The following is a 25,671-nucleotide window of genomic DNA, read 5'->3' on the forward strand; positions in this document are numbered from 1 at the left end:
TAGATGAGAGTTTTGAATCCTGGGGCGCAGAACACCAGATAAGCCAAACCACCTTTTTTTTTTTTTTTTTTTTTTTTAATAGCAAGTCACCCTCAGAAACACTTAAAAAAAAAAAGAAAATAATCACTTTAGTTTCTTCACTTTCATATTCCTGGTATAAAGTGACTGCAAGCCTGCAAAACAAAGTTGGAGCAACACCAAACACCACACGCACGCACGCACACACACACGGTTTTTTTCCTTGTTTCTTTTCTATTTCTTGTTTTCCTTTTTCCCCTGGTTCCTGAGCGCACGGAAGGGAGGAGGAGGAGGCGAGGGACCCGCCAGCCCGCCCGGGGCGGCGGCAGGAAGGCGACCTGCAGAAAGTTTGCGCGACGGGGGACGGCACTTGGGCACTTGTGGGGAGGAGGATGAGGAGGAAGGCGCCTCTCAGAAGCTGAAAAGGCCGGGCCCCGCCGCGGGGAGCTGCACGTCCCTCGGCGCCGGCGGGCGGGGAGCCGGGAGGAGGCGGGATGAGGGATGCGGGATGCGGGGCGGTGTCGCCCGAGGCGCTTTAAAGGCTCGGAGGCGGCGGGGGCGGCGTGGCGGCGGAATGGCCGAGGTGAAGGTGGCCGTGCTGGGCGGCAGCGGAGCTGGCAAGTCGGGTAAGGGGGAAAGGCAGGGAATGCCTCGGGTTTGGTGGAGGGGGGAGGCGCGGCCCCGCTAAACGTGGCTCTGCTTCCCTCCCGCAGCGCTGGCGGTGCGGTTCCTGACGCGGCGGTTCATCGGAGAGTACGCGTCCAGCGCCGGTGAGCGCCGCGGCTCCGCGGGGACGGACGGACGGACGGACGGACGGAGGGAGGGAGGGGGCTGTGGGGAACGCGACGTGCGACGCTTCAAGCGCTTATTTGATGGAGAAACGGGGTAAACCCGCGGTGTCGCAGAACTTTTTGGGAAGGTTTGAGTTTCCGCTGGGTCATGGGCGAGAGGTCCTGGTGGAGTGTAAGCCCTGGGGAGGGGAAAGGGCGAGCCGGGCGTCGGGGGAGAGATCGCTCCGAAGCGCAGAGCCTCGGGCACGGGGCTGGCGAGGCGCTCCTCGCAAAGCAGCTGGGGACGGGAAAGAACCGGGCTGCGAGTGCGGAGCGGGGCTGGGTTATGGTCAGCTCGATCGGAGAGGAGATGGAGAGAGTAAAGGAATAGACTGGAAAAAACCCCAACACCTGTTCTACTGAACACCCCCTCCTCGGCCCCAGGGGAGAGGGGAAGCAGATGGTTTATCTGGCACTGAAAGCATCACGCGAGGCCCCCAGTGAAGCAGGAGTGCGCTGGTTTGGTGGCTTTGGGGAAAGCCTCGCTGTACACAGGATAACACGCCACGTTCTTGCCAGAGTGAATATGCAGATCCTTCAGACACTTCTTAGTCTTGGAAGGTGGCAAAGCAGGACTTGGACTTTTCATCCCGGGTGGAAATACAGTTCAGCTGATAGACAAATAAGTTTGGACGTGTGCTGCCAGCCCAGCTGATATGGCAGAAGCCCCAAAACTTAACGAGGCACAGAGGTTGCCATCTCTCTCTCCCTGCTAAAGTGAAGGACTCTATCCACACTTTTTTTTTTTCCACCACAGGAATCAGAGTAGCTTCTAATGATCCATAAATAACAAGGCAAAAAGAAGTACTAAGCTGAATTTTACTGAATATATCCAAATTAACTTATTCTGAAGGAAGAGCTACAATTGTACAGGTGTGCTCTGCCATTACTTGTTATTATGCAAACACAGACTGAGCAGACAGTTTGTATCCCTGCTGGCTGCTCGAGGTCTAAGCTGTCACATGGAAATTATGTAGTGCTCCCTGGGCTCTATGTGTGTTCCAGCCACCTACAACCAAAACCAGGTTCTGTTCTGAGCCTCCAGTACTGCAAATTCTGGAAAAGGCATGTCAAACCCCCAGAACATTGTTATTTGTTAACAAAAGTTTGTTGGAAGATAAGTTTAGCACTATTTCTAGGGATGAAGAAAGCAGGAATAGGGATGGTAAAATAGAGATCATACCACTGTTAGTGGAGTCAAAATAATCATAATTTTTTTTTTTTTTTTTAATTAAGGAAACGAGCAAGTGGCTGTAGGATTTATATCCTGTGATGCTTGGGACTGATAGTTCATGCTCTTAAGATGAGCATGAAGAATGCTGAAGATGCTGAATTCCAGAGATCACAGAGCTATCCCTCATTACACAGTTTCAAGTGTGTTTTCTGTAGTGTCAACACCAGTTCTTGTCCCTGTAGTTCAGAAAATGACAAATTATAGTGTAGAAAGCCTGCTGGCAACCACAGACTGGTTACACTTGCTTAGAACATCCTGCTGCTTAAAATAACAGTGATGGTGTGTCTGCAGTCGAGTTCCCAATGTTGCCAGTGCTGGCGGAGAGTCCCAAATCTGAGAACTGACGCTACAGAAATATTTTTGGACTAGATCCTAAGGACATGATCCTGTAAATACTCTTGGTCTGATGCTGCCTGGTATGAGAACTCTTAAAGCACCAGATGCCATGGTAAATAAATGTTATTGCTAAATAACAACTTTTGTGCAGAGTCAGAACTGCACATAGCCGGGCTGACTGCTTTTATAATCCTGAGCCCTGGTATCAAGCTGAGTGATCATCAACACTTAGCTGATTGTGAGGATTGTGTATTCCCCTCTCCTCCATTCTGGAAGAGGAAAAGTGGGGTCTGAAAGTATTCATTCACCAAGACTTGGATGGGAACACCACAGTGAAATGGTGTTGGTCTGCCTAAGGTGTTGATTGGTGCAAAATTAAATAGGTTTGTTTCCAGTGTGTGTTCAAAAAAAGGAAGCAAACAACCAGTCAGCAACAACAAAACCACAAAACAAACATACAAAAAACCGCCCCTCCCTAACATCCCTCCTCACCTGCAAAAAAAACAGAGACAAAAATGTGTTGAAAAAACAACCATCCAGTACTCAAGGAATCCTCAGTATTATTAAATTTCGCTGTTGCTTTTTCTTTTCACTGTCATCCCCAGTGAGTAACACTGATTTTCTTTGAATAATTTCTGTCTTTTAGAATGCATCTACACTAAACACTTGTGCCTGGATGGGAGGCAGATACACCTGGAAATTTATGACCCTTGTTCACAGGTAAGAATTTAGCAGGAGGAGGGTAAAGAAAAGCTGTTCTTCATTACCTGTGTGTATGCTAAAAAAGGGTCAAGGGGTTACTTTTGGTAGTTGGAATTTGTGCTTGCTCTTTTGGTTGTTTTTTTTTTTTTTTAACACTGAAATTTTATAGTTGCTGGGGCTCAGATCTACTGAGTACTTTCCCGTTTCATCAAAGAAACCCTTCATTGCTGAAATTTTCTGGAAATACTTTTGCATTTTGGAATAATACTAAAAGAAATAAAATTGCTTTTATTTACATGGGTAAATACAGAGATAAGTTGTTGGATTACATGCAGCTTTCTCAAATACTCTAAAGGAATGACATTTAGCTTATAAAGCAAACAGTTTATTAAATGGCTGCAGAAACGGTCAAAGTGGACAGGCCTGGAAGTAAGGCTTGCATTCCCAGAACAATTTCCTTTTCCAAGGAAAGCCATAGTGCAGCTTGTACACATTGACAATTAAAATTTAATCACAGTAAACCACTCTGACATAACATTTTGGATTACTTTACTTAATTTACAGGAATAGAGACACTTAGGTACTGTGTAACACATGCAGACCTAGGTCCATCTGATCGCACTGGCTCTCCAAGTTCCCTTTTGGCAGCTATCTTGCCTCTTACCAACTGGGGTGAGGAATGCTAATATGAAAGCCAAATCACTGAAAGCCTGACCCATGCTTAAATTCAAGGACTTAAAAACTTAACCAGTGTAAAGACAAGCAGCATTGCTTGTCCCAGGGCACTGAGGATCCCAAAACAGGCACTGTGCCATGTAACACGATGGAGTCTTCCCTTGCCATGCTCCTCTCAGAGGCTGCCTTTCCATGGGCTAGCTTCCACCTGTCTGAGAGCCCTTTCCTGAGCTTGCCTACAGCTTCCACTTGCTGTCATATTAAATCCTGTGGCATGGGGGCAACTCTTTGTTAAGCTATTGAAACATTGGGAGTGGCAGCTGGATAGGATTAAACAGATTAGGCCTAAATTATGAGGAGAGACTTTGGTTGCTGCAGTGTGGGCACAGGTTTGTGCTAGTACACTCTGAGCTGTCTTGTACTAGTTTTTCCTTAGGAACAAGGCCTAACTTTGGCTGTTTTCTTCTTTCTTCCCAACCTCTTCTTAGTTCCTGCACAGGAGCAGGTAGAGGTGGTATTGCTTTTTGTCTGATAGGACTTGGATGGGTTTTGGGGATCCTGTATCCCATGGGAACTGGAGAAGAAAACAGGACCAGACTGTGGAAGGAAGAGTTGCCATTTTTGTTTCTGCTTCCCAAAATCTTCCTGCTCCCTGAGGCTTCCCATTAGTAGCTGGATTCCTGTTGTGCAAAGCTCACTGTCCCTTCATTCACCCGGGAAACAGCTGTGACACACCTTTCCTGAGTCACCTTTCCTGCCCCTAAACCTGCTGCACAGTCTCCACAGCATTAAAAATCTTCCACTGAAAATGCTGAAGTCTTTAGACAGTTCTGGGAACTTGGGTCATTTTTTTTCTCATGCATCCCCTTTCATTGCCAGCATTCAGTGACCATCCCTCGTGGTCAATCACAGTTTTTCCAGTCCAGATGTTCATGGTGCTACAGTGGTGCCCTGATGCTGAGCTAATCAAGGCAGCCAGGGTGGGATGGCAGTGGAGATCATACATTACAGTAGCAAAGTGCTAAACTAGTAAGGGACCAACTTAAACAGTCTTCAGTTTACTATTCAAAATGGGTTTTCCACAGAGCCAAAGTAAATTTTTTAAATTTTTTTTTTCCTGATCAGCTTCCAGTGTTTTATCTATTTTAGGTCTCATGGTCTTGCTAGCTGCTGCCAAATCATGTGCAGAGATAAGCTAATTTTAAATAGTTTTGAAATTATATTCCTTTGCTTAATGGGACAGTTTACAGCTGTTGCTTTCTGGAAATCAGAAGTGTGACAGTTCCTTGGTGTGAAGGGAGACAAGGATTCGTGTAACCCTTTATCACTCGAGTGACTTTTTCACTAGTTTTATTAAACTAAGCTACAGATTGAAAGATTTTTTTTTCTAGCTCTTCAGAAATTTAACATATGGGTAATTAGTGTTTGAAACTTGGACAATTCAATGAGGCAACAAAACAAATGAAAATCATTAAGCTTGCTGTTGTCAGAATATCAGGAGCAAGCAAACCAGAGCTATAACCAGAAAACACACAAATGTTGATGGCTCCTGTATGTTTCATTCTCATGTAACCCTGCAGAATATTCAACATAAGCAATGGCTGTACAGGTTGTGGAATTTCACTGCTTGAACAAAGTGTAAATGTTTCATTATGAACTTGTCAGTGATCCAAAGTGCCGTCTTTAATGTTGGTTATTTATTAGGCTTTTGGAGCAGTACTCACCTGAACTCAATGCCAGCACCTAGACCTAATAAACATCTTTTGCAATGAATGTTACAATGTTCTCACATTCACCTTGACAGAGAGAATGCTCTGAAGTGACAAGAGTAACATTCTTTTTCTGTTTTGAAATTCTTTCAGCCACATCGGGGGAAGCTCTCCCTCACAGATGAGCTCCACTGGGCTGATGGATTTATCATTGTTTATGACATCAGCAACAGAGCATCATTTGCATTTGCAAAAGCACTGCTGTACAGGATCCGAGAGTCTCACATAAGAGTTTGTAAAAAGTAAGTGGCATTCTTTTTTTCCCCCCATCAAACATAGAGAAAAGCTGAGAACACTTCTGTGAGCTTGCAGGCCATCCTAGTAGCAGTTAAAATTCAGCAGCATTGAAGTGACATAACACAATGACAACAACAAGGTGAAGGCAAAGTGTGTGGCAAATTACAATCTATTTTACTGTATCCAAACCCAAGTACATCAGGATTTTTCTTCTTATTTCTTACAGAACTAATATTTAAGTGATTGCCATAAATATTTCTGCTGTGATTTACACGGGTTAAAAAGCCTGGCGCAGTCAGCCTGTGTTTTTACTCTCCCACTCAATTACCAATGGAGATGCAGCAGTACAGGGGTTGAAGAAAGCATTTTCCACAATAAAGGAAAGTGATACCACAAATGTCTCCTAAACTGCCTTTAGTGGTGATCCCAACACCATTTGTGCACATGGGTGACCATATGGTAACAAAGAAAGTAATTTCCAAAAGAACCACCAGAACTGCAGGTGTGAGAGGGGATGGTGGTGTGTATTCCTGCATCAGTCAGCTGAGGTCTTTTCTAAATAAAATAGTGAAATCCTTTACTTATATCAGAAGTGGAGTAAAAACGCCACTTTTCTGTCTGTTTTACTGCTGAACTTTCTTAATTAAGGTTAATCTCTGGAGGGAATAATTTTAGCAGAAGCTTGGAATTAGATTTCCTGTTTCCTTCTGAGTTATGCCACTGACACTGATGTATTTGTTGGACTCTGTTCTGTTACCTATAAATGGAGATAATGATCAGGTTGCTTCTTCATGAAGTCCAGCTGCTGACAATATACTCAGCATCATAGAAAAATACATTAATTCTTTGAGTAGAGAAAAAATGAAAATCTACTGGTAGAGAATCGCTTGTCTGGACAATCCTTTGCCAAATGGAAAACCAGTATTCTTCTTGGCAAGGTGAGGGGGCTGGTTAATTCATTTTGGGTTTTTTTGCAATGTCTGTTGTCCTGAACATACATATTTCTCATACACACTGAATATAGCACGGCATATCACACAGAATTGTACATATCTTTTCTCTCACTGGAACCTTTTTCATTTCAGAATGGTCGAGTCATCAATATTTTTGGTTGGCAACAAACAGGATTTATGCCACATGAGGGAAGTTGGCTGGGATGAAGGACAGAAGCTGGCAATAGATAACAAGTGCCAATTCTGTGAACTGTCTGCAGCAGAGCATTATCAGGAAGTTGTGGCAATGTTCACCAAAGTCCTGAGGAATATCACTTCCAGTTTCAAACTGAAGGAGAAGAGACGACCAAGCGGATCCAAGTCAATGGCCAAGTTAATCAACAACGTGTTTGGGAAGAGAAGGAAATCTGTGTAAGGGCTGGTTAGTCTTGAAGTTGGAACAAGCTGAAGCAATGGAGCAGAGGCAGCTCTTGGGATTCAGTGAATTTCCTCCAAAGGTCAATATCTGGAGCAGTAAGACAGTAGAAACCAAAGGTGGGAGATAGTATGGTTGAGTGGATGGTCTAGACCTAGAAGACCTGACCTTCTATTTCAAACTGCTACAGATTTACTGTTTAGGGCTGTGCCACTTAAACTCTAAGCTGCTCCAGAGGAGAAGTCTAGTCTGTATTTATTCAACACCAACAGGGTGTTAGATAGAGCTTCTAGGTGCAACTGAGATACAGTTATTTCACAGAATCACTTATATTGGAAAAGACCCTTAAGATATCAAATCCAGCCATTAACCAAACACTACCAAGTCCACCACATAATTTTCAGTAAACTCAGCCTTGCTGATCAAAATCTTACTTCAGAATTCTGAGTATGGGGTTTTTTTGTGTGTGTGTGCAAGGACATTTGCACTAAAGAAAAGCAAAATACTGTGGCTTCATGTGATATTTGTATTTAACTCAGATCCTTGTGTGCCTTACACTTGCTGAAATTCATATGAATTAAATGCTTAGACACCAAATCTACAAAAGGTATTTACCTGCAAAGCTGCCTTGCAGAGGCACCTGAAGTAGGGAAGAAGATATATAAAGCAGTATTGTCTTCTGTTTCAGTATCTTTTCTTTTTTTTTTTTTCCCATGAGTGATGAAAGAAAGTAGAGAGGGTTGAGGAGTGTGGGAGCTGAAATGTTGGTGAAATGTTAGTCAGTGAGCACTGGACTGTTTTGGCAGGACTGTTGTTGAGTGAAATAATTTTATAGCAAGGGTCAGCATAAAGCCTGGGTTTATCCCTTTCACAGAAGAGGTTTTTGTAAGCTTTAACAAAAGTTTCATTCCCTGTGAAGTGGATGTGACTGTTCAACCTTAGATGGGAGCAGAAGCTTGGAAAGCACATGGACTGGTAAAGAGCACGAGTTCTCTAGAATGGCTGCCTGGATTTAAAGGTCAGCCTGCTGGTAAGACCCGTGCTCACAGAGAGTGTTTTTCCTAATAACCAATGTCCTTACAACTAGTCATTGCTGTGGTATTGAAATGCCACAGGAGAGAGCACTAAGTAATGCTAGCTACACTTTTCAGAAGTGGATATTAAACATCAGACAGGTGTAAATACATTGCCAGTTGACATTCAGAGCTCTTACTCTAGGCAACTAAATAAGGGCTTAAGCCCTTGAAAGTGTTTGAAAGTGCTGTGATTGTACAGAAATTATGAAAGGGAAGTGATCTGAGGGTTAATTGCTGCCTCCTACCCTTTTTGGGGAGCAGCTGGGATTCAGTCTTTGTATGAGGTTGAGTTGAAGCCTACCTCCGCTCTGAATTTTCACCTGCATTGAAATTAGAAATGTTACTTTCAGTTTTTGAGTGTTCACCCATAAGACAACATAAAAAAGTTACACATAATCTTAGCAGTAAGGTTGTAAAACAGTACTAAAGCACATTTTATTGTGTTGACCAAAGATCACATTCTTTTTTTTAAATGAAAGAGACTGTTTATTTCACTTGTTGTAAGACTACAGATATTGGAACATAGTTCTCAGTTTGCAGGCACAGGGTTGCTTTGTTTCTCTGCAGATGCTGCTCTGCCATATCAGGAGCATTATATTTTAACAGTATGGTCAATATCTATGAGACTGAACGTGCAGATCACTCATGTACACCCTTCAACTTTCCAGCCCACACAGGATCCCAGAACTACTAAGAGACTTGTAGCTGTGTCTTACTCTAACACTGCCAGATTCCAGAACTCTTATTTGTATTTACTGCTCTGGTATTAAATAAACTGGATATAAGATTGATGTATTAATGCACATTTTTTTTGTTTTCCCTTTACTCTGGTATAAAGCTACAGACTTTTGTTTTTACTATTATAAAAGTGAAGCACCATGCAGATCTGAAATTCCAACCAGAGAAAGTAAATCTGGGAATCAGCCACTTGCACTAAAGAGAACCTCTGGCTGTGTTTCCTGAGCACAATGAAGAAGCCCTCATGTAATTTTAAGCACCGAAGAGAGCCTTTTTAAAAAATGCTTTATCCTGTAAAAATTAGTGAGAAACAAAACTAAGTTTTGTTCATATTCCTGGGAATGTGGGCTCTCAGATAGATGGAACCTGCAGTATACCCCATGGTCTTTTGGTGTGTATGGAGTAAATGTTGGAACACATCTGGGCCATGTCCTGGGCTGTGCTCACCTGAAAGCCAGCTGGAACAGCTACAGGGTGCATTTAGATTTAAGCACACTAAAGCACCCAGCACAGACATAATTTGATGTTCTCAGCATCAGGATTTCACTTGTCTTATTGCTGCTAACTGCAGAAGCACAAGGGTGCAGAATTTTAAAGCAGATACACTTTCTCCCATTCAAAATATATACATATTTTAATGTCTTTTAAAAATGAAGGCCTTTAAAAATACTTAAAAGTCTGAGACAGATACACACATATATATGTTTTGCTAAGTGTTCTTGGAGCTCTAACAAGTAAGGGAATATGTTAACTGGCACAGCCATATTGCAAACAAGAAATTAGCAAGAACCCTGCTTGTATAACACAGTAAATGATGTAAATGGTGTCTGATGCCCACCCTTGACAGTGACATCACCTAGAGCGTATCAAACTCATTGAAGAGTGTGGAAATGCAGCTATTTGTGTTGTCACATATTGCTTCAGCATACAACTCCATCCTTTCTCACCAAAAGATTTTGAAATTGCTCTACAAGAATTAAAAGTTTCTTGCTGTCATGCCTGGAAGTCCTTGCTTATACGAACTTTCTAGTTTCAGTATAATTTTGCCTGAGAAAGGCTCTCAGAATTGATGTTCTTTCTCCCTGTCTTCAACTCATTTTTACTTTAGAAATAGTGACATAAAAGCAAAGAGATTCTACTGAAGTATAAAAGTAATAGCCCCTGGCTCCCAAATGCTGTCTCTCAGAGCACTCTCAGGGCTTTTTGAAGCTCTTTCTCACTACAGCTTTGAAATAAACAATTTAGACTAACACCACCTCAGCTCCTTTTCCCACTGTCATGTCTTTATGCATTAAACTCTTTTAGAAAATTCCACTGTGATGATGTTCACAAAAGGGCAGAGGGGAAAACGTCACAGGAAAACTTAGAGCATGATACTCCTGGAAAAAAGGAATAATTAGGTATTGAGTAGGCCAACCAAACATGCTGTACTCTGAAGACAAAAGGAACTACCATAGGTTTTTTTAGCCCATTGCTAGAAGCCGATTTCTGAAGTGATGGACAGGAGAACATTGAGTCGTGTGGGGAGTGCTGTTGCTTTTCTTTCTATCAGACCACACTGCTTTGAAGGTGATATTTGAAGATGTCTGATCCTGGCATCCTGTCCACTCCTGAGGCAGAGAGAGCAACAGATGCTGTGGCCATTGGCTGGAATAGTTATGATCCTTTCACCAACAGTCAGGCCCAAATCACTCGGTGGTATTTTCAGAGGGTACACTAAAAAGAAGAGGAATATGAAAACCAGTCAAAGCAGAACTAAAGTGCAGTAAGTCTCCAAGAACATGTTAATTTTCCATCAGGCTGCCTGTTGGAGCAGGTGCTTTGGGTTAGTGAAGTTTCATACATCGCTTATGGATAGAGGAACAAACTCCAGTTCTGATTCATGTGCTGGAAAGGAGTCCTTGCCTACCTACTCTGAGGCAAGAAATACAACCAAAAAAAAAGAGAGAGAGACAGACTACTACCAGACTACTAGAATAATCTAGAGCAATACTAAATTGTATGTTAAAAACACATGAACCCTCTACCTCCTGTCCATAGGAACACAGGCTTCTTCGCATCCTTACCATGCCCACGGAGAATGAAAACAAGGGGAAGCCAAGTTTTGATGTGCTCTTGAACCAGTTTGAAAAGCGAAGCCTTTGTTTACATGCCCAAAAGTGCACCTGGGCACCTAACTGTCAACTTCTATTGTTTTAAAACTTAGGTTTGATATTTCCATAAAGAAGCAGTGTTTTAAATGCCAAAGTCTTCTGTTGTGTTGGTTTGAGTTCCCCCCCAACTGATATTATGTGAGACAGGCAGACTATTCTGGGTAGAAAGTTATTTTTAAACAGGCATTACTCTTTTCCAGAAACAGACTGTAAATTTCTGTCTTCTTTTAATTGCTTTACAAAGTAAATTGAGTCCCTCTGGTTATATAATTAATATCCACATTTAGCCCTGTATATTTGACATGACTTGAGCCATTTACTGCTACATTCATTTTTTAAGCCTGGCTAGGAGTTCAGATATGCATTTAATTACTGCTCAACTCTGGAAATATTCAAAGTTTTTTCAGGGAGGTGTCTTAAGTGAGAAATACGTGCCACAAACAAGATAACTGGAGTGATCTCTCTAAGCAGGTCTGTCTCCTTGTACACTCCTCTGCTCATATTCCGCAGTAAAATGCCATCATATCTATATTATATAATGCATGTTACCACTTGAAATAAATATAAAAGAAGCCGAAATTAAAACATCTGACCTTAGAACGGCAGGCATTGTGGTGTCTGGTGAAGAATCCATTTTTAGTAAACACGACTTTTTAAAAGGGCTTCACACAGGTTTTTGGTTGCTGTGTGTTTTGTTTGTTTGTTTGTTTTCTGAAAGCGATTTCTAGCTTTACAGACTAATTCCCTCCCAGAATAAACTTTATTTCAAAGATGCCGTGAGCTCCCTGAAAGTTTCTTTTGTGGCGTGCCTTTTAGAGGTAACGCGCTGCGAAAGGCTGAGAGCCCCGACAGCTTTCCTGCTTCCAACGCCGCCCTCTCGTGGCGTTTTCCTCGCACTTCTTCCCTCCTCGGTTGGAGCATCCCTATTAATAAACCCCAGAGCGCGGATCGCAAAGACCAGCTGAAACCCCTCCTGCCTTCCAATACTATAAAATTTTGCGATGGATTTTTTTTCTGTGTTTAAAAAGGTGACACCTCATAGGCTTCATTGGACAGGATCCTTATTAATTAAACTGCAGATGTTGGTAGGGTTTTTTTCACGACTGACACTTCTGAGTTCAGCTGTTTCACTGCAATTAAGTTCAGTGAAAGGCGCTGAAAGGTTTCCTGTTGACATACCCTCCATACATATTAATATCCTCAAAACGGGCTCCAAAGCTTCTATCCTGTTTCAGACACACCTAAGGGTCTGATAGGAGGTTTGATGTCCACCTTGTCTTTGAACAGCTTCCTGAAGGTATTATCCCCAGAGCATGACAGGGAGACATGGCAGGGAGAAAAGCTAGACCTAGGCAAGGCAAGAGTGTTTCTTCTTTTACCTGCAAGCTGTAGCACAGATACACTGCATCAACCTTTAAATAAGCAAGGTCACTTCCTGAAAAGACCCCCAGGTTGGGTTTGCCCAGCCCAATAGAGAGATCTGCTTCTAGATTCCCCCCTCATCCATATACCTTTCTCCCAAATGATTTACTTCATCAAGGTGATGCCTCAAATAACAGAGATGAATCACTCTCCAAAAAGCATTAAAGTCTCCACCAACTCTAAAGGTAATTAGGGTTGGGGATCTCTAAAGTTAGGTGAGATGAATCATGTTCCACATACGGCCTCTTGGGGCCCTTTGCTAGTTATTTTGTCCTTCATCTTCAGCACTACAGAGCCCATCTGTCCTACTTTACAAAGTCAATTGAGTCCCTATGGTTAGACAATTAACATCTAACTTGAGATGACCACTGGGTCATTTAATGCTAAATTTATTTCATATGATTGATCAGAGTGCTGGATTATATTTGATCCCTGCTGAACTTCACGAAACACCCTGAAATCCAACTGTCACAAGTTAAATTAATGGATGAACTGGAAATGTAGCTGAGGATAAGTTAACTGAGTACTGCCACAGACTGCTTCCAAGCTAGCTCATTAAAAACTAACTAGCAGACCTTGATGCTTCACTGCCGTCTGCAGCAAAGCCATATTTTAAATGCTTGGCTATGGTAACTCCAAAAACCTAAGGTGGAGCAGAAAGTTGAGTCAGGCCTCCCGACTTCCAGGCTCATGATTCAACTAATCGGTTGTTTTCTGACTTGGAAAATATGTTTCCACAATTGGTGTGTGAGCAAAGCCATTAGCTCTCTTTGTGACTTATTCTGATTGCAGTTACCAGCCATATGGAATGAACCAAGCTCATTACTTGCAAACAGACAGCATAAAATCTCTGCACCCCTTATGCCTTCATTTGCTGTTGTACATCCTTCTCTTTGCAACTGGAGCATTTTGCACCAAATGGCTCTAATTCACATTATTTCATTAAACAGGAAGTTTTACTCTACAACAAAATTGTTCAATGAGTTGTTTCCTTTAGGCCACCGAGGCGAGGCCACAGCCACACCAGTTTCTGAACACATCCCCAGCTGTTACAGCACTGCAGCACCCAAGCAGCAGAGTGAGAAGCCCAGCAGATGCATGCTGCCAACTTCCTTGCTAAAAGTGCCAGTCAGGGTTTCTGCCTTATATTCTGAGACCTTTTTCCAGTAATCTTGGAGAAAGACAATGCACTTTGGAACTTTACTTCCTCTTTCAAATTTGACTCACAGGTTCTGAAGTTGTTGGCGGAGAATGTGCTGACAGGGCAGTTCAGAAAATGTTCAATGGCTACCCAGGCTGAAATATTATTTTCCACTTTTTCGACCCTTATATATTTAAATTGGTAAACTATAACAGAAATTGCTTCATAGTTTCTTTCACATGAAATATCAACAGGATAGCGTCTTTTACTTTGCAATGAGGTGGCTGCATACAAAAAAAAACCTAATTAAAAACAATCCTTCTCTACAACAATGGATAATTAGTAATGTCTCTTGCTGGCATATAGATAGGCCTTATTCTTCAAATTCTCTGCCTGAGAATGCCCTGTGAGTGAGCTTTCCTACTTATTAACCACGAGTCACATAGGTAGAGGTACTTGTGGATAAGAGTTCCTGTGATTGCTGGGCTGATCTAAATGGATGCACAATTATATGATTAAATACAACAACATTTTTTACTAACTACATATAATTTTGGCTGTCACTCAGAATTCAATTGCATTAGATGATTCACTAGATGACTGAGGCAGTCTGGGGTATGTCCTATACAGACCTTAGGGAATACTGCAAATACTGAACTAAATCACATAATGTATCTTAAATGCAAATGGGAAGGCTTTACAAAGAAACTAATCTATACTCATCTTTTACTGTATTTAACATCTTCTTCTGTTGTTTACATTTTGGGTCATTAATACAGATTTACAAACCAATACTATTGTGCATGGAGCTTTTTCTCTTTCTAAGCATACAGGGTGCATGAAAGTAGGCCTATGTTAAAAAGGTGGCCAGTATTCAATTTGATCTGTCCTGAATGGTCCAGTCTGGCTTCAAAGACCAAGTTAATTCCCCCCCCCCCCCCCCCCCCCCATATCACCTTTTAAACTGTGCCTTCAAAGAGATTCTGTCTGTATTCTGCTGTAAATATCCTAGGAGCCACACCAGCTCTGCTCAGCTTAGCAACTTGTTGTTTCCTCTCAGTCCTGCTTCAACCTCTGGATCTTATTGCAAAGAATTTAGTAGCAGACTCTGATTATTAATATGTGAAACAGATATAGTACAGTTTATGATCATATCCTGATCCATGCTGGACATAATGCACTGATACTGTCTGGGGCAGTGGGGTGGCACAGGAAAAACATTTCCCTCTCTCTTCTCTTTCCCTATGCACATGGGATAAATCTGTTGTGGTTTTGGAAATCTGTGCTAAAATATTCCAGTACAGATATACCCACACAGGGGTTCAGTTAGGGCAATAGGTGCAACACTTTATGTGTGTGTACTGGCACTTGTGAGGCTCAACTCACAGGGTGCAGGGATAACACAGACCATGCTTTGGAACTTCTGCCTGTCCCGTTTTGTCTCGTTTGCTCTGCCCTGCTTTTCTGAAATTGCCATTTCTCCAGACCCACAGAGCTACCTTGTACCTTTGGAAGCAACATGCACAGAGCCTTTAGTCCAAACCTTCTTTTTCCCCAGCTGACTCCCTCCCTTTACCCAGCTGATTAGAAGAGGTGCAGGTCTTTCTTTTAAATTTGATTAAACTCGGGGTCAAATCCTGCTTGCTGTTATTCTGGAACAAACACAGAATGACTCCAGGTTTACAGTGCTACAAGTGAGAATTAAATTATGCCCTGAAAATTCATTTAAAAATCTTTCAGACACTTAAACAGATGGATAAATCAAGCACAGATTCTCAGGTCAACCTCTACCAGAAGGCATCTCTCATCTGACTTACAGTGGAAGTTAGATGCTGTGATAGCAGCTAACAATAGAAAGGGAGTTACTGTAAGGGTGGAGAATATTTTTCCTTACCAAATTCACTTGATTTAATACAGGGCATGCAAAATTAATGGTGGCTTTGAGTGATACCTGTATGTTTTATAGGTTTATAAATTGATTGTAGTAAAATCTTATACGTCCTATATCACTAGGTATTGTTTCAGCCTATTACAGGAGATATCTATCTAGAGTTGACTGAATTGTATTAATCTGATCCTAGTTTAATGATGCCTTAACATTTTTATGGGAGAATTTAATGTTTGCAATATCCATGTTCCTTATTTGAAAGTGTGACTTATAGGTTCTCATCTCCCTTAAATTATGAAATCCTTCAGCTAATAAAGGAAAATGATTATGGTTTGCAAAAAAGGCAAAGTCATTTAACAATCCATATAACTGTCTATTGTAGGTCTTTGCATAATAATTGTAATTTAGCTATTAGAAGTTCTAAAGGCAGTTATCAGTCATATGCCGCAATTCTGAGGAATAAGTGAAAACTGAAATTATTTAAGGTCTTTGCACTTTCCAAAGGGAGGAAAAAACCTAACAGAAATCAGTAATACTTTTAATAATGAAAAAAAAAATGTTCTATTGAAATAACTAGATGTTGATGGCAATTTTTCTAACTATTCAATATTAAACTTTTCAACTTGTCCCCATTTCACTGTCACAAAAGGATCTTCATTTTATACAGATATTTCTCTGAGCAAAGAAAGCCAAGTTAGGAATGGAACCTGCAATTCTTGATGCTCAAGATTTCTCATTTTTGTCCTAGGCACTTGAAAAGAGGTGAACAAAGAAATCGGATGACCTGTAAGCATGGAGAATATTTCATTTTAAATGACTGTCTAAAGTTGACTTCGTATCTAATGCATGCCTTGACTATTTCCTTCAAGGCTGATGACACTGCACACTTGAATCCAGCTTGTCGAAGTGGTCAACCACCCTGTGGGTGAAGAACCTTTTCCTGATATCCAACCTAAACCTCCCCTGACTCAGCTTCATGCCATTTCCTCAAGTCCTGTCACTGGTCATGAGAGTTATAATACTCCATTTCAAGATTCCAACCTTCCTCCAACTCCCAGCTGTTGCCAGAAAAAGCTGTAAACTCCTGTCTGAGGTGGCCACTTCACCTCAGTCCCTATGAAGGTGAGAGGGCAGCTCTGCAGAAAAGAAGTTGGTGGTCGTACTGGGCAAGTTGAAACTGAGTCATCTGTACTCTTGTCACTGTGAGGGTGTCATGGGGTCACTTTGTGATGTGTATCCCTTATCGCTGCCCCATGCCCAGAAATTAATTCTTGTGCCTTTCTGTGCCTTTACACTGAGCCTGAGTGGGGGAAGGAAAACCTGAGCAAAACTTCTTCAAAGCAGTTTGCAGCTTGTTCAAGGTCACACAGAGATAGAGACATTTTTTTCAGCTGCAGCAGCAGAGCAAGAGAGGGGAAAGCGCCCTGCTTGCTTTCAGCCAGTTTTTCAGCTCTTTTTCTTTCTCCAGAGAGAGACGGAGAGTTGAACTTTGTTTTCCTGGGACTTCGTTTTCTCCCTTTTTTTTTTTTTCCTCTGCTGGACTGTTTCAACATCAGAATACATTGGGAGGAATTTCCACTGAGGCCTTGGCCCTGGAGGTGGGCCCACCACCCCATCCCAGCTCCAAGGAGGGGGAGGGAGAGATCTACAGAAGGACTCTGAAATTTTCCCAGGTTTCTCTCAGCAGAGTGAGAGATTTCTTTATTTAGCATCATTATCCCTTTTCCTGTACGTTTGTTAAATAAATGGTTTTTAACTCTTTCACTTTCCTTTGAGGAAAAATTTTTTTTTCCCCCGAACCTGGTGGGGGAGGGTGGTTGTGACCTGCCTTCTCTCAGAGGATATATTTCTAGATTTGGCCAAACTGGCACAGAGGACCAAGTGCATCTTGGGCTGTGATAGTGAGAACACAGGCAGCAGACTAAAGAGAGGGCAGGTTGCCCTCTGCATGTCACCTGTGTGGCTGCTTTTGGAAGACTTTGTGCACTTTGTGTCCCTCCAGAGAAACAGGCTGGAGTTAGTTCAACACAGGGCTATGAAGACGATTAATAAAGGCACGTGACATGTGAGTAGAGGCTGACAGAAATATTTAGCCTCAAGAAAAGAGGATAAGAGAAGGATAAGGGATTTAATTGCCCATTTCAGCTACCAGCAAGGGGGCTATAGAGAATCAGCATATTCTGAGATGCACAGTGAAAAGATATGGGCCAACAAATACAAGTCACAGTAAGGAAAATTCCAGCTGGATGTATGGAAATAAGTTGAGAGCAGTTTAAGCACTGAAACAAGTTTTCCAGAAAGGTTGGAACCTCTGTTCTTGGAGGTGTTCAAAACTTGGCTGTAAAAGGCTCTGAGCAACTTGATCTAGCTCTGAGCAACCTGGTCCAGTGGAAGGTGTCCCTGCCCATGGCAGGAGGGGTTTGGAACTGCATGATCTCCAGCCTATGCTGTTTTGTGATTCCAAATTAGCCTCATTTGGAGCAGGGATTGGACTAGATGACTTCCATCTCTCCTGTCCAACCTGTCCTCTCCTGTCCTGTATGATTCTGTTCCCTACATCCTCTTCCTTTACTTACCTCTCAGAGCTGCCGTGGGGATAGCACAGCTTCCAAGCTCCAAGCTGCTGGGAAGTTTCTGCCTGTCCAAAAGAAAGCCAGTGATAGAAAGACACTTTCTGTGCACCACTTGGTTGGACATTACTGACAAAAATTGCCAAGTCCTTAGGAATAGTCATGGATATGTGTCTGGCCATATGACAGCTACAAATTTCTTCCTCTTCCTTGTAGTATCATGTTGTAAGGATATTTCTAAAGAATTTTAGCTGTGCTCTTAATGGAAGCAAAGGTGACCAGATGAAAATTATCTAAATGAGTATTTCTTCAACAGAACAAAATAATAGCTACCTATTTTTGCATGATATTCAAAACCCATTATGGTAGGATAACTCTCTTCACTTCAGCTCTGACATTTGTCATCCAAGTACAGTCTTGTCCCACCCCACTTACATTTGGCATACAGCATATTTTTTGCAGCAGACCCAGAGTTCAAGACACAAAATTGACAGAAGTGCCAAGCACACAGCTGTTAACAGACACTGTAGCATGAAATGTCTAGAATGAAAGCAAATCTTGACATTCACCTACCTATAACACAAAGCACCATCTAACAGACCCAAATATAGTGCAAAAACATAATTTCAGTGCCTCCTTTAAACCCTGTATTTACTGTAGTTCTATCCATTGTCAGTAAATGCTGACCACCTTGCACACCAATTGATTTCTGTAATGACATCTTTAGATGGATCTGCAGAACATGCTGAGAAAACAAGTGCTAATGGCCTGACAGAAAATGCATGACTTCTGTGAATTGCTCCTCTTTAATTCACTTAAAATAGGTGTAAAACACACAGGCAAGTTACAATGAAAGAGATGCCAGGTTACTAAAGGTGAAGAAAGAAAAAAGCTCTTTTCATGCATCCTGTGGATGTTAACTCCTTTGAGAAAAGTGGCTTTGAAGAGTCAATTAGTTCCTTACCTCTTAAGAATTATTTCACTTATTGTTACAAAAGGGTCTGATCTGTCTCTTTCAATGATATTCTCTGCTTTCGTCAAATCCAGATATATCTTGTGTAAATTGTTCTGGATGTTGTATGTCCTTAAAAAGCCCCAAACATCAACAACAAAAAACCTGCCAAAGAACAGAAAACTTTTTACTTTGAAATTAACATTTAAACTATTTAAAAGAACCAGTTAATGCTGTCTGTGTGAGTATTAAGAAATAAAACAGTTTCTAAGGAAAGCCTTTGATAAAAGCACGATTACAGTTTAAAAAGAAAAAAGGGCTCTTAAAATGTCACATTTCTATTCAGAAGAACCATTCCCAGTGACTTCTTAAAGCATATCAGCCCCTGCTGCATCAAAAGAGCTTTTGTAGGGTCCCCAGACAATTTAAAATGACACAAAGTTCTCAAGTCCCCAGCAGACGTGACAAGGACACAGACAGGCACTTCCGCCCACCACTTGTTTCTGAGAGGAGCCTACCAAATTGTCCCTTGCTGTACTCATTTTTCATAAGCCTCTGCTCACCTGCATTATTCTTGTTGCTTTGAATCTCATTTTTTTCCCCTCTCAGATGACTAAAAGCAGGATTTCCAGCAAAGATGTCAGCACTAAAGGAATTATTGGTGGCACAACATCTAGAGAAAGATGTTATGAGAAGTTTGGGGGGGTGAGAGACTCAATCCCAAGGTGCTGGAATGACTGAAAATCTATTAACTGGCATAAAGGTGCTGTGCTTTGGCTTGCACAACTCTGGTTCAATGAAGGTTCACAGACAGCCACAGTCCCTCCTTCAACATTATGGAAAACTGCATCTGGGTTTCAGAGGGGCTTTCCATTAGTGACCGCTGAGTAATTTAGGGTAAACCACGTTCAGAATTATTCTTTCCTTATTTACAGCATAATAATGCATATTTAGAGAGAGCTACTGAATGCACATCTTATTACCCAACTGTTCTGTGATTTAGGCTAATGTAAAACACAATTGGAAGTTGATTACTCTAGATAGTTAAACCATAAAGCTCCATTTAAATATGACTAGTAAGAAACTGGGCTATTAATAATAATTATTGCAAATGTCACTGATTTCAGCTCATAAAACCTAATAGCCTACCACCATTAAGCATGTGCTGTCCATAATTGCACTGTGTACCAACTTGCTCTTGATTCTGTCTCTGTGAATCACTTCAACACTCTTTTCAAAGCTCTTCCTTAGAGAAGAAAACATGTTTTCCATGTAGATTGGGAGAGGTTGAAGGGAAGAACCCTTTCTTTTCAGGACTTTGGGACAGAAACAGAAGTCTAAATATTTTTCTCCTTGTAAATATTTTTATTAAGCCTTGATGTGTTATTTTTCTTTATCAGACAAGTTTTATGACACAAAGCATAAATCATTTTATGAAAGATATCTTGACCAGTTCTTATGTCAGGCTTTCAAAGCTTGATAGCCTGAGAATGCAAGATGATTATGGCATTTGGGCTACATTTCATTTCAAATCACAGCAAAGGAACTGGCCTGATCAGGTTCCATCTGATCCAACTGATCTCTTCTCTGCTTCCTAATTCTTTCTTCCAGCTTCCTCTAAGTCTCACAGATGGGTAGGTAAAGGTGAGCCAAAATACAACATAAAAATGTTAAATTATGAACTCGGTGCTTATCCCAATTTCAAACTCAGAACACCTCTTGCAGAACAAAAAGTTACAACAGGAAGATTTTTCTTCTGCTTTCTGACTACTTACAGAAGAACTATGTAGGAGCTCCAGCAACGTGCAGGGAAAGAGAGGAGGGAAATATACATTAGTTAGACTTCAGGTCCAGGTTCTGGAAATCAGGAAACACATATTCCATAGAGAAAAGCAGTGCTTCAGAAATCCTGACTACATGGAAGCCCAATACTCACTTTGAAAGTGACAAAGTCCTTTATGAAAAGGGGGATTAGCTGCTGTGATAACCTGTTACAGTGAATCCCTTACAATTTTATGCCTCTGTTTCCCAGTCTGCAAAATTTGTCTGCTAATTAAAATGTTTCTTTAAACATGGCTTGGAAATATTCAGCTCACAACATACCTCATATATACATACACTTGCCATATTATTACTCACAAAATTGGCAAGTTGTTCATATAAAATAAATGAGGCTCAGAATTATTCTATAAATCCAGAAGTACCTAAAACCAAAGTGACATTTTAGCATGGAACAGATGCCTCAGCGATGGGCAAAGCATCTAGAAATCAATCTGAGGAGCCTTTGAACAAATAGCTGAGTTTGTCAATTTAGAACATTAGTTCACCTAGCAAATCATAGTTGCTAATGTTAACATATCATCCTAGTGCAGGGGACATACAACAATAAATGAGATGGTAAATATTTTCTGAGGAGAGGTCAATATTTGCTATGCTTGATGCTGTTTAATTCCTCAAATCCATTAATGCTTAAGTGGCCAGAATGCAGAGGTGCTCTAAAGCCCTTGCAGCTTCCTGCTGACTTTGGATGGGTACAGAGCATCCAGCAAAAGGATTCATTGTTGTCTCATACAACAGGCACACCTCTATAAACTCAAAATCATTTATAATACATAATAAATATTATTATAATATATATTATAATATTTAATAATAATTATTCTTTTTCACAATATTTATGTAGAAGGGCTGAAGGCATGACCTGGGGACCATTCCTGATCTCTTTAGGGGGTTTACTTATAGTCACAATAGATTCTGTGGTGGACAATCTCCATGCACAGGGAGGAATCTTCAAAATAAATGATGGATTGCATATATACTGATAATGTCACTAGATGAGAACATTTATTGTTGGTGGGGTTCTTTTGTTTGTTTGTTTTTGATTTTTTTAACGAGAGATTATCTTTACAATTCCCACCTGTAGAAAGTTATGTGTTATTCAAATAGAAACTGTGACTGTGTTATCTGGATAGGATTATGTGGCATCTTGCCTTTTAGGATGTTTTGTGGGGCTAGGGAGTATTAATATTGAATTAATAAAACTCCCGGGAAACTAAAATCACTTAGTTTGATAAAAAAGATCAAGTTTTTCTCAAGCCACATTTTCCAGTTCATACCCAAATATCAATTGCCTCAAATTATCAGTACATACATATTTACAAGCATGAGGCCATGTCCCTTTTATAATCTGTTATATTAGCAAAAGAAATTCAGATTTACAGGGTTTTTTTTCAGGTAGTTTTCTTCTCCCATCCCAAATACAGTTATCAATAGTAAAAATACACAAAAAGTCACCTGTCATGCCTAGGTAGTAACTCAGATCTTGGAAAGACCTGGTGATACAACTTCCATGTGTCTACTTTTTTGGGGGGAGAAATAAGCTGGTACGCAATTTGCTACACTTTTCAAGAGGCTTGATTTGCCAAAGTACCAAAGACCCCTGCTCTGAAAATCTGTCTCAGACTGCATAATCATTGCCCCCAGTAACTTGAGAAATACACAGCTCAGTGTCATGCGTGAAAGTCCCATCTAAAACTTGTCATGTTTTCATACATTCACTTGCCAGCTATCCACAATCCTGAATTTCCTTCTGAGTTATTCCCTTTGCCAGCAAACACTACGAGTTGTGTTGGGTAACATGGCAGGATATTTTCCTGACTGATAAAGGGCAGACATGACTCTTACAGGAGGGGAGATGAGCAGACTCCTGTGGGCTGGTAGGATGTGCCAGCTTTGTCACTTCTAGTTGTTGGTGTGTAACAACTCAGACTTCCCAGGAGAACTCAGAAAATGTTAATACTCAGTCCAACAGCTCAACACCGTAATCTCCTCAGAGAAGTAAACAAATTAAACCGAAACAGAGACAGAGTGACCTTGGATAAGTCTCTTCAGCAACCTGTGCCACTTTGTACTCTCAATCTCAGCTGCTTTGCCTGTTCTTTTTCTGGCAGCCCAGGGCTCAGCTCTGTGCAGGATTAACTTGGAGCTTTCAGATGGAACTTGGGGCCTTTGGCTGTAAGGACAGTGCAAGGAGTAACAAGTGATGTAAGGTCCAGCACATAAAGAGTTAGATTAACACCCTTTCTCTACAATTTCAATACAACTTTATCAACAAATCTCTAACAGAGCACAAGCACAGCAATAGAAAGACACCAAATTTACAAGTGTATCTAGAAAAGGAAAGAGGACTTGGGACCAAGGAAATGAAGGTGCTTGAACTGTAAAGAGTCAAGACATATCAGTTGGGATGGTTGTTGAGATGGTGAAATTCTTCATTGGGCCTAAATGTCCACAGAAATATCTGCAGAATTATTCACTTCAGTGTCCAAGCTGGATTGTTTATACTTTCCCACACTAGCTTAAATTCTGTGCTAAAAAACCTTGTCTCTCTGTTAAATCATTCGACCACTTCAGACAAACTTGTTTTTAAATACAAACCTGACTGACCATCTTCAATAGTTTTCAAATAAATTAAATTTATTGTCTGCCGTCAGCAACAACCCTATACACACTACTGATCAATCTTTTTCTTCTACCTCTGGTTGTGTATAACTTGATATCCACAATTTTTTTTTTCCCCTTTTAACAAAGTGTGTCTGGGAAACAGGTCCTACAGTTAGGATATTTTTCTCTCTCTCTTTTGACAGGCCTATACATGAAGATAAGAACCCTGTTGGGATGTTGAATAGCCTACCTGTGTACGGTGTTGCTCTAAACATATGGCTCTAAAATTCAGAACAGATATATCATTGGTGAAGTCCAGATAATTGATTCATAAGTCAGCTGCATCAGGCAGGCTTTTGATGGTATCTTTATAAATAGGTCGGTGCTTTCAAAGTGCCTGATGGTATCTCTCATATTGACATGAAAGGCATTTGGAGGTTGGAATATGCTAGTTATACAATTTGTATTCTTGGTGCAGTTCATGGGAGTTATCAGGTTCTTAGAACACCAATACAAATACTTGGGTAAATATCTGTATATTTATACTCTCTAATATTTCACCTTTCAGTTTTTTTAGTAACTTACTGCATTTTTAAAAATAATTCCAAGATCTGCACTTCCTCATTGTAAAGAAAAAGCATGGTTATTCTTCAAATTTGTCATGACTACACACAGTTTATGACTTAAAATCAACAAAACACAAAAAGAGTGTCTTTCAGAGTCTTATTTTCAAAACCCCCAAACCAGATCACCAAGTCCTTCAGAAACAGCAGTTGAATGGAGCCACACGTTCCCAATTCAGTGAAACTTTGGGCCAAACCGTAGAGAATAAAAAGCCAACACCACACAAACACTTGGTGTGGCTCACTCCAAGCACACAAAAGTACTAGGCAAGACACATGATTTGGTTTACAAACTTCAGAAGTGAAAGCAAGATCAGCAGTCGGAAGTATCCCTGAACTTTCAGGAGGAACTACCCTCCAGGAGCTGTGTGTGAACATTAGCAGGGTACTTTGGAAACCTCTTAATTTGTATTTTTCATTTTAAGAGAGGGGATATCACTGCTAAAACTGATGAGGAAATTATTGCTTCTTCTTAAATATTAGCACTTAAGAATTGATAACTTTTATATACTCTCTCTGCTGTATGTACATTTGCCTGCATATAAGGCATTAGTATATTGAAGCTGTCCTGTATTGTAACAGAAAAAAAGGTATTAAAGAGAAGAGGAGCTAATAAAAATGAGGTATATCCACGTCTTTCTGGTTGATTAACTGAAAAAATGCACATCTTTAATAAAAGATGTTATTCCCAAATGTCCTGACTACCCACATTATGCACATCACATCAATGACATTTTCAGTGACTCTATGACACATAAATAAAATGAGAATATCTGGTGCATGCTGACACATCTTACCTAACACTTTTCACACATGCAAATTCTCACTACTACTTTGAATTGTTTAACTGTGGTGAATTCTGAACATAAACAAACAATTCACAAGTCCAGAGGGCTGATTTGTCTCTCACACCTCACTGTGGGCTAGAACAACCCCACGGACACCAACAAAATTGCACCCTGAACATTTGGAGAAGCAAGATGTAAAAATCACTGGTGAAAGGCCTAGTGGTGTCAGACTCTGCCCAGGGGAAGTGTTTTGTGATGCTGTTGAGGAACCTCAGCAAGTGCTTCAGGTGGAAGTGAGCTGTACACATCTCCTTTGTTAATCAGTCTGCTTTTCTAATTTAGAGTTGCAGAAGGTATGTTTTCTCAGGGTGAAAATTCATTTTTCAGTTTACTTGTAAACAGAGCCCTATAAAGGAAGCTTTAAACTATTGCATCAAAACTGCAGAGGCTAAAACATCTTGTGTTTTACTATATTTCTGTTTTCAGCACACAGTGGTGTGCAGGCACCCAAGCAAGCACACACACACAGAGGTGAACATCTTTCTGAACAGCCTCTTAATTGTTCTCCTACCTTGCATTTATAATATGCATAGAAAAACACATGGCTTTCAACTCAAGAGTATTGGTGTAACTATTGAAATCTTTTCACAGTAGAATGCAATGAAACCATTCCTGACACACAGAAAAAACTGCTTAAAGTGTCAGTTC

The 25,671-nt window shown here is 40.9% G+C and overlaps 1 protein-coding gene across 2 annotated transcripts; it reads left to right on the top strand.

The window, feature by feature from the left end:
- The first annotated feature begins 354 nt into the window (after positions 1-354).
- Positions 355-9,048, top strand: RERGL (RERG like). Of its 2 annotated transcripts, XM_069003551.1 has the most exons (5): positions 355-644; positions 732-788; positions 3,065-3,138; positions 5,658-5,806; positions 6,887-9,048. In XM_069003551.1, the coding sequence occupies exons 1-5, from the start codon at positions 527-529 to the stop codon at positions 7,167-7,169; spliced, it is 681 nt and encodes a 226-aa protein (XP_068859652.1). In that variant the 5' UTR covers positions 355-526; the 3' UTR covers positions 7,170-9,048. The 2 variants fall into 2 exon arrangements, with proteins under 2 accessions (XP_068859652.1, XP_068859650.1); XM_069003549.1 differs by lacking the exon at positions 732-788 and having other exon boundaries at positions 442-644.
- The last annotated feature ends 16,623 nt before the right edge of the window (positions 9,049-25,671 follow it).

Source organism: Aphelocoma coerulescens, chromosome 1A (genome assembly GCF_041296385.1).
Source record: "Aphelocoma coerulescens isolate FSJ_1873_10779 chromosome 1A, UR_Acoe_1.0, whole genome shotgun sequence".
In the NCBI taxonomy this organism is placed as follows: Eukaryota; Metazoa; Chordata; class Aves; order Passeriformes; family Corvidae; genus Aphelocoma; species Aphelocoma coerulescens.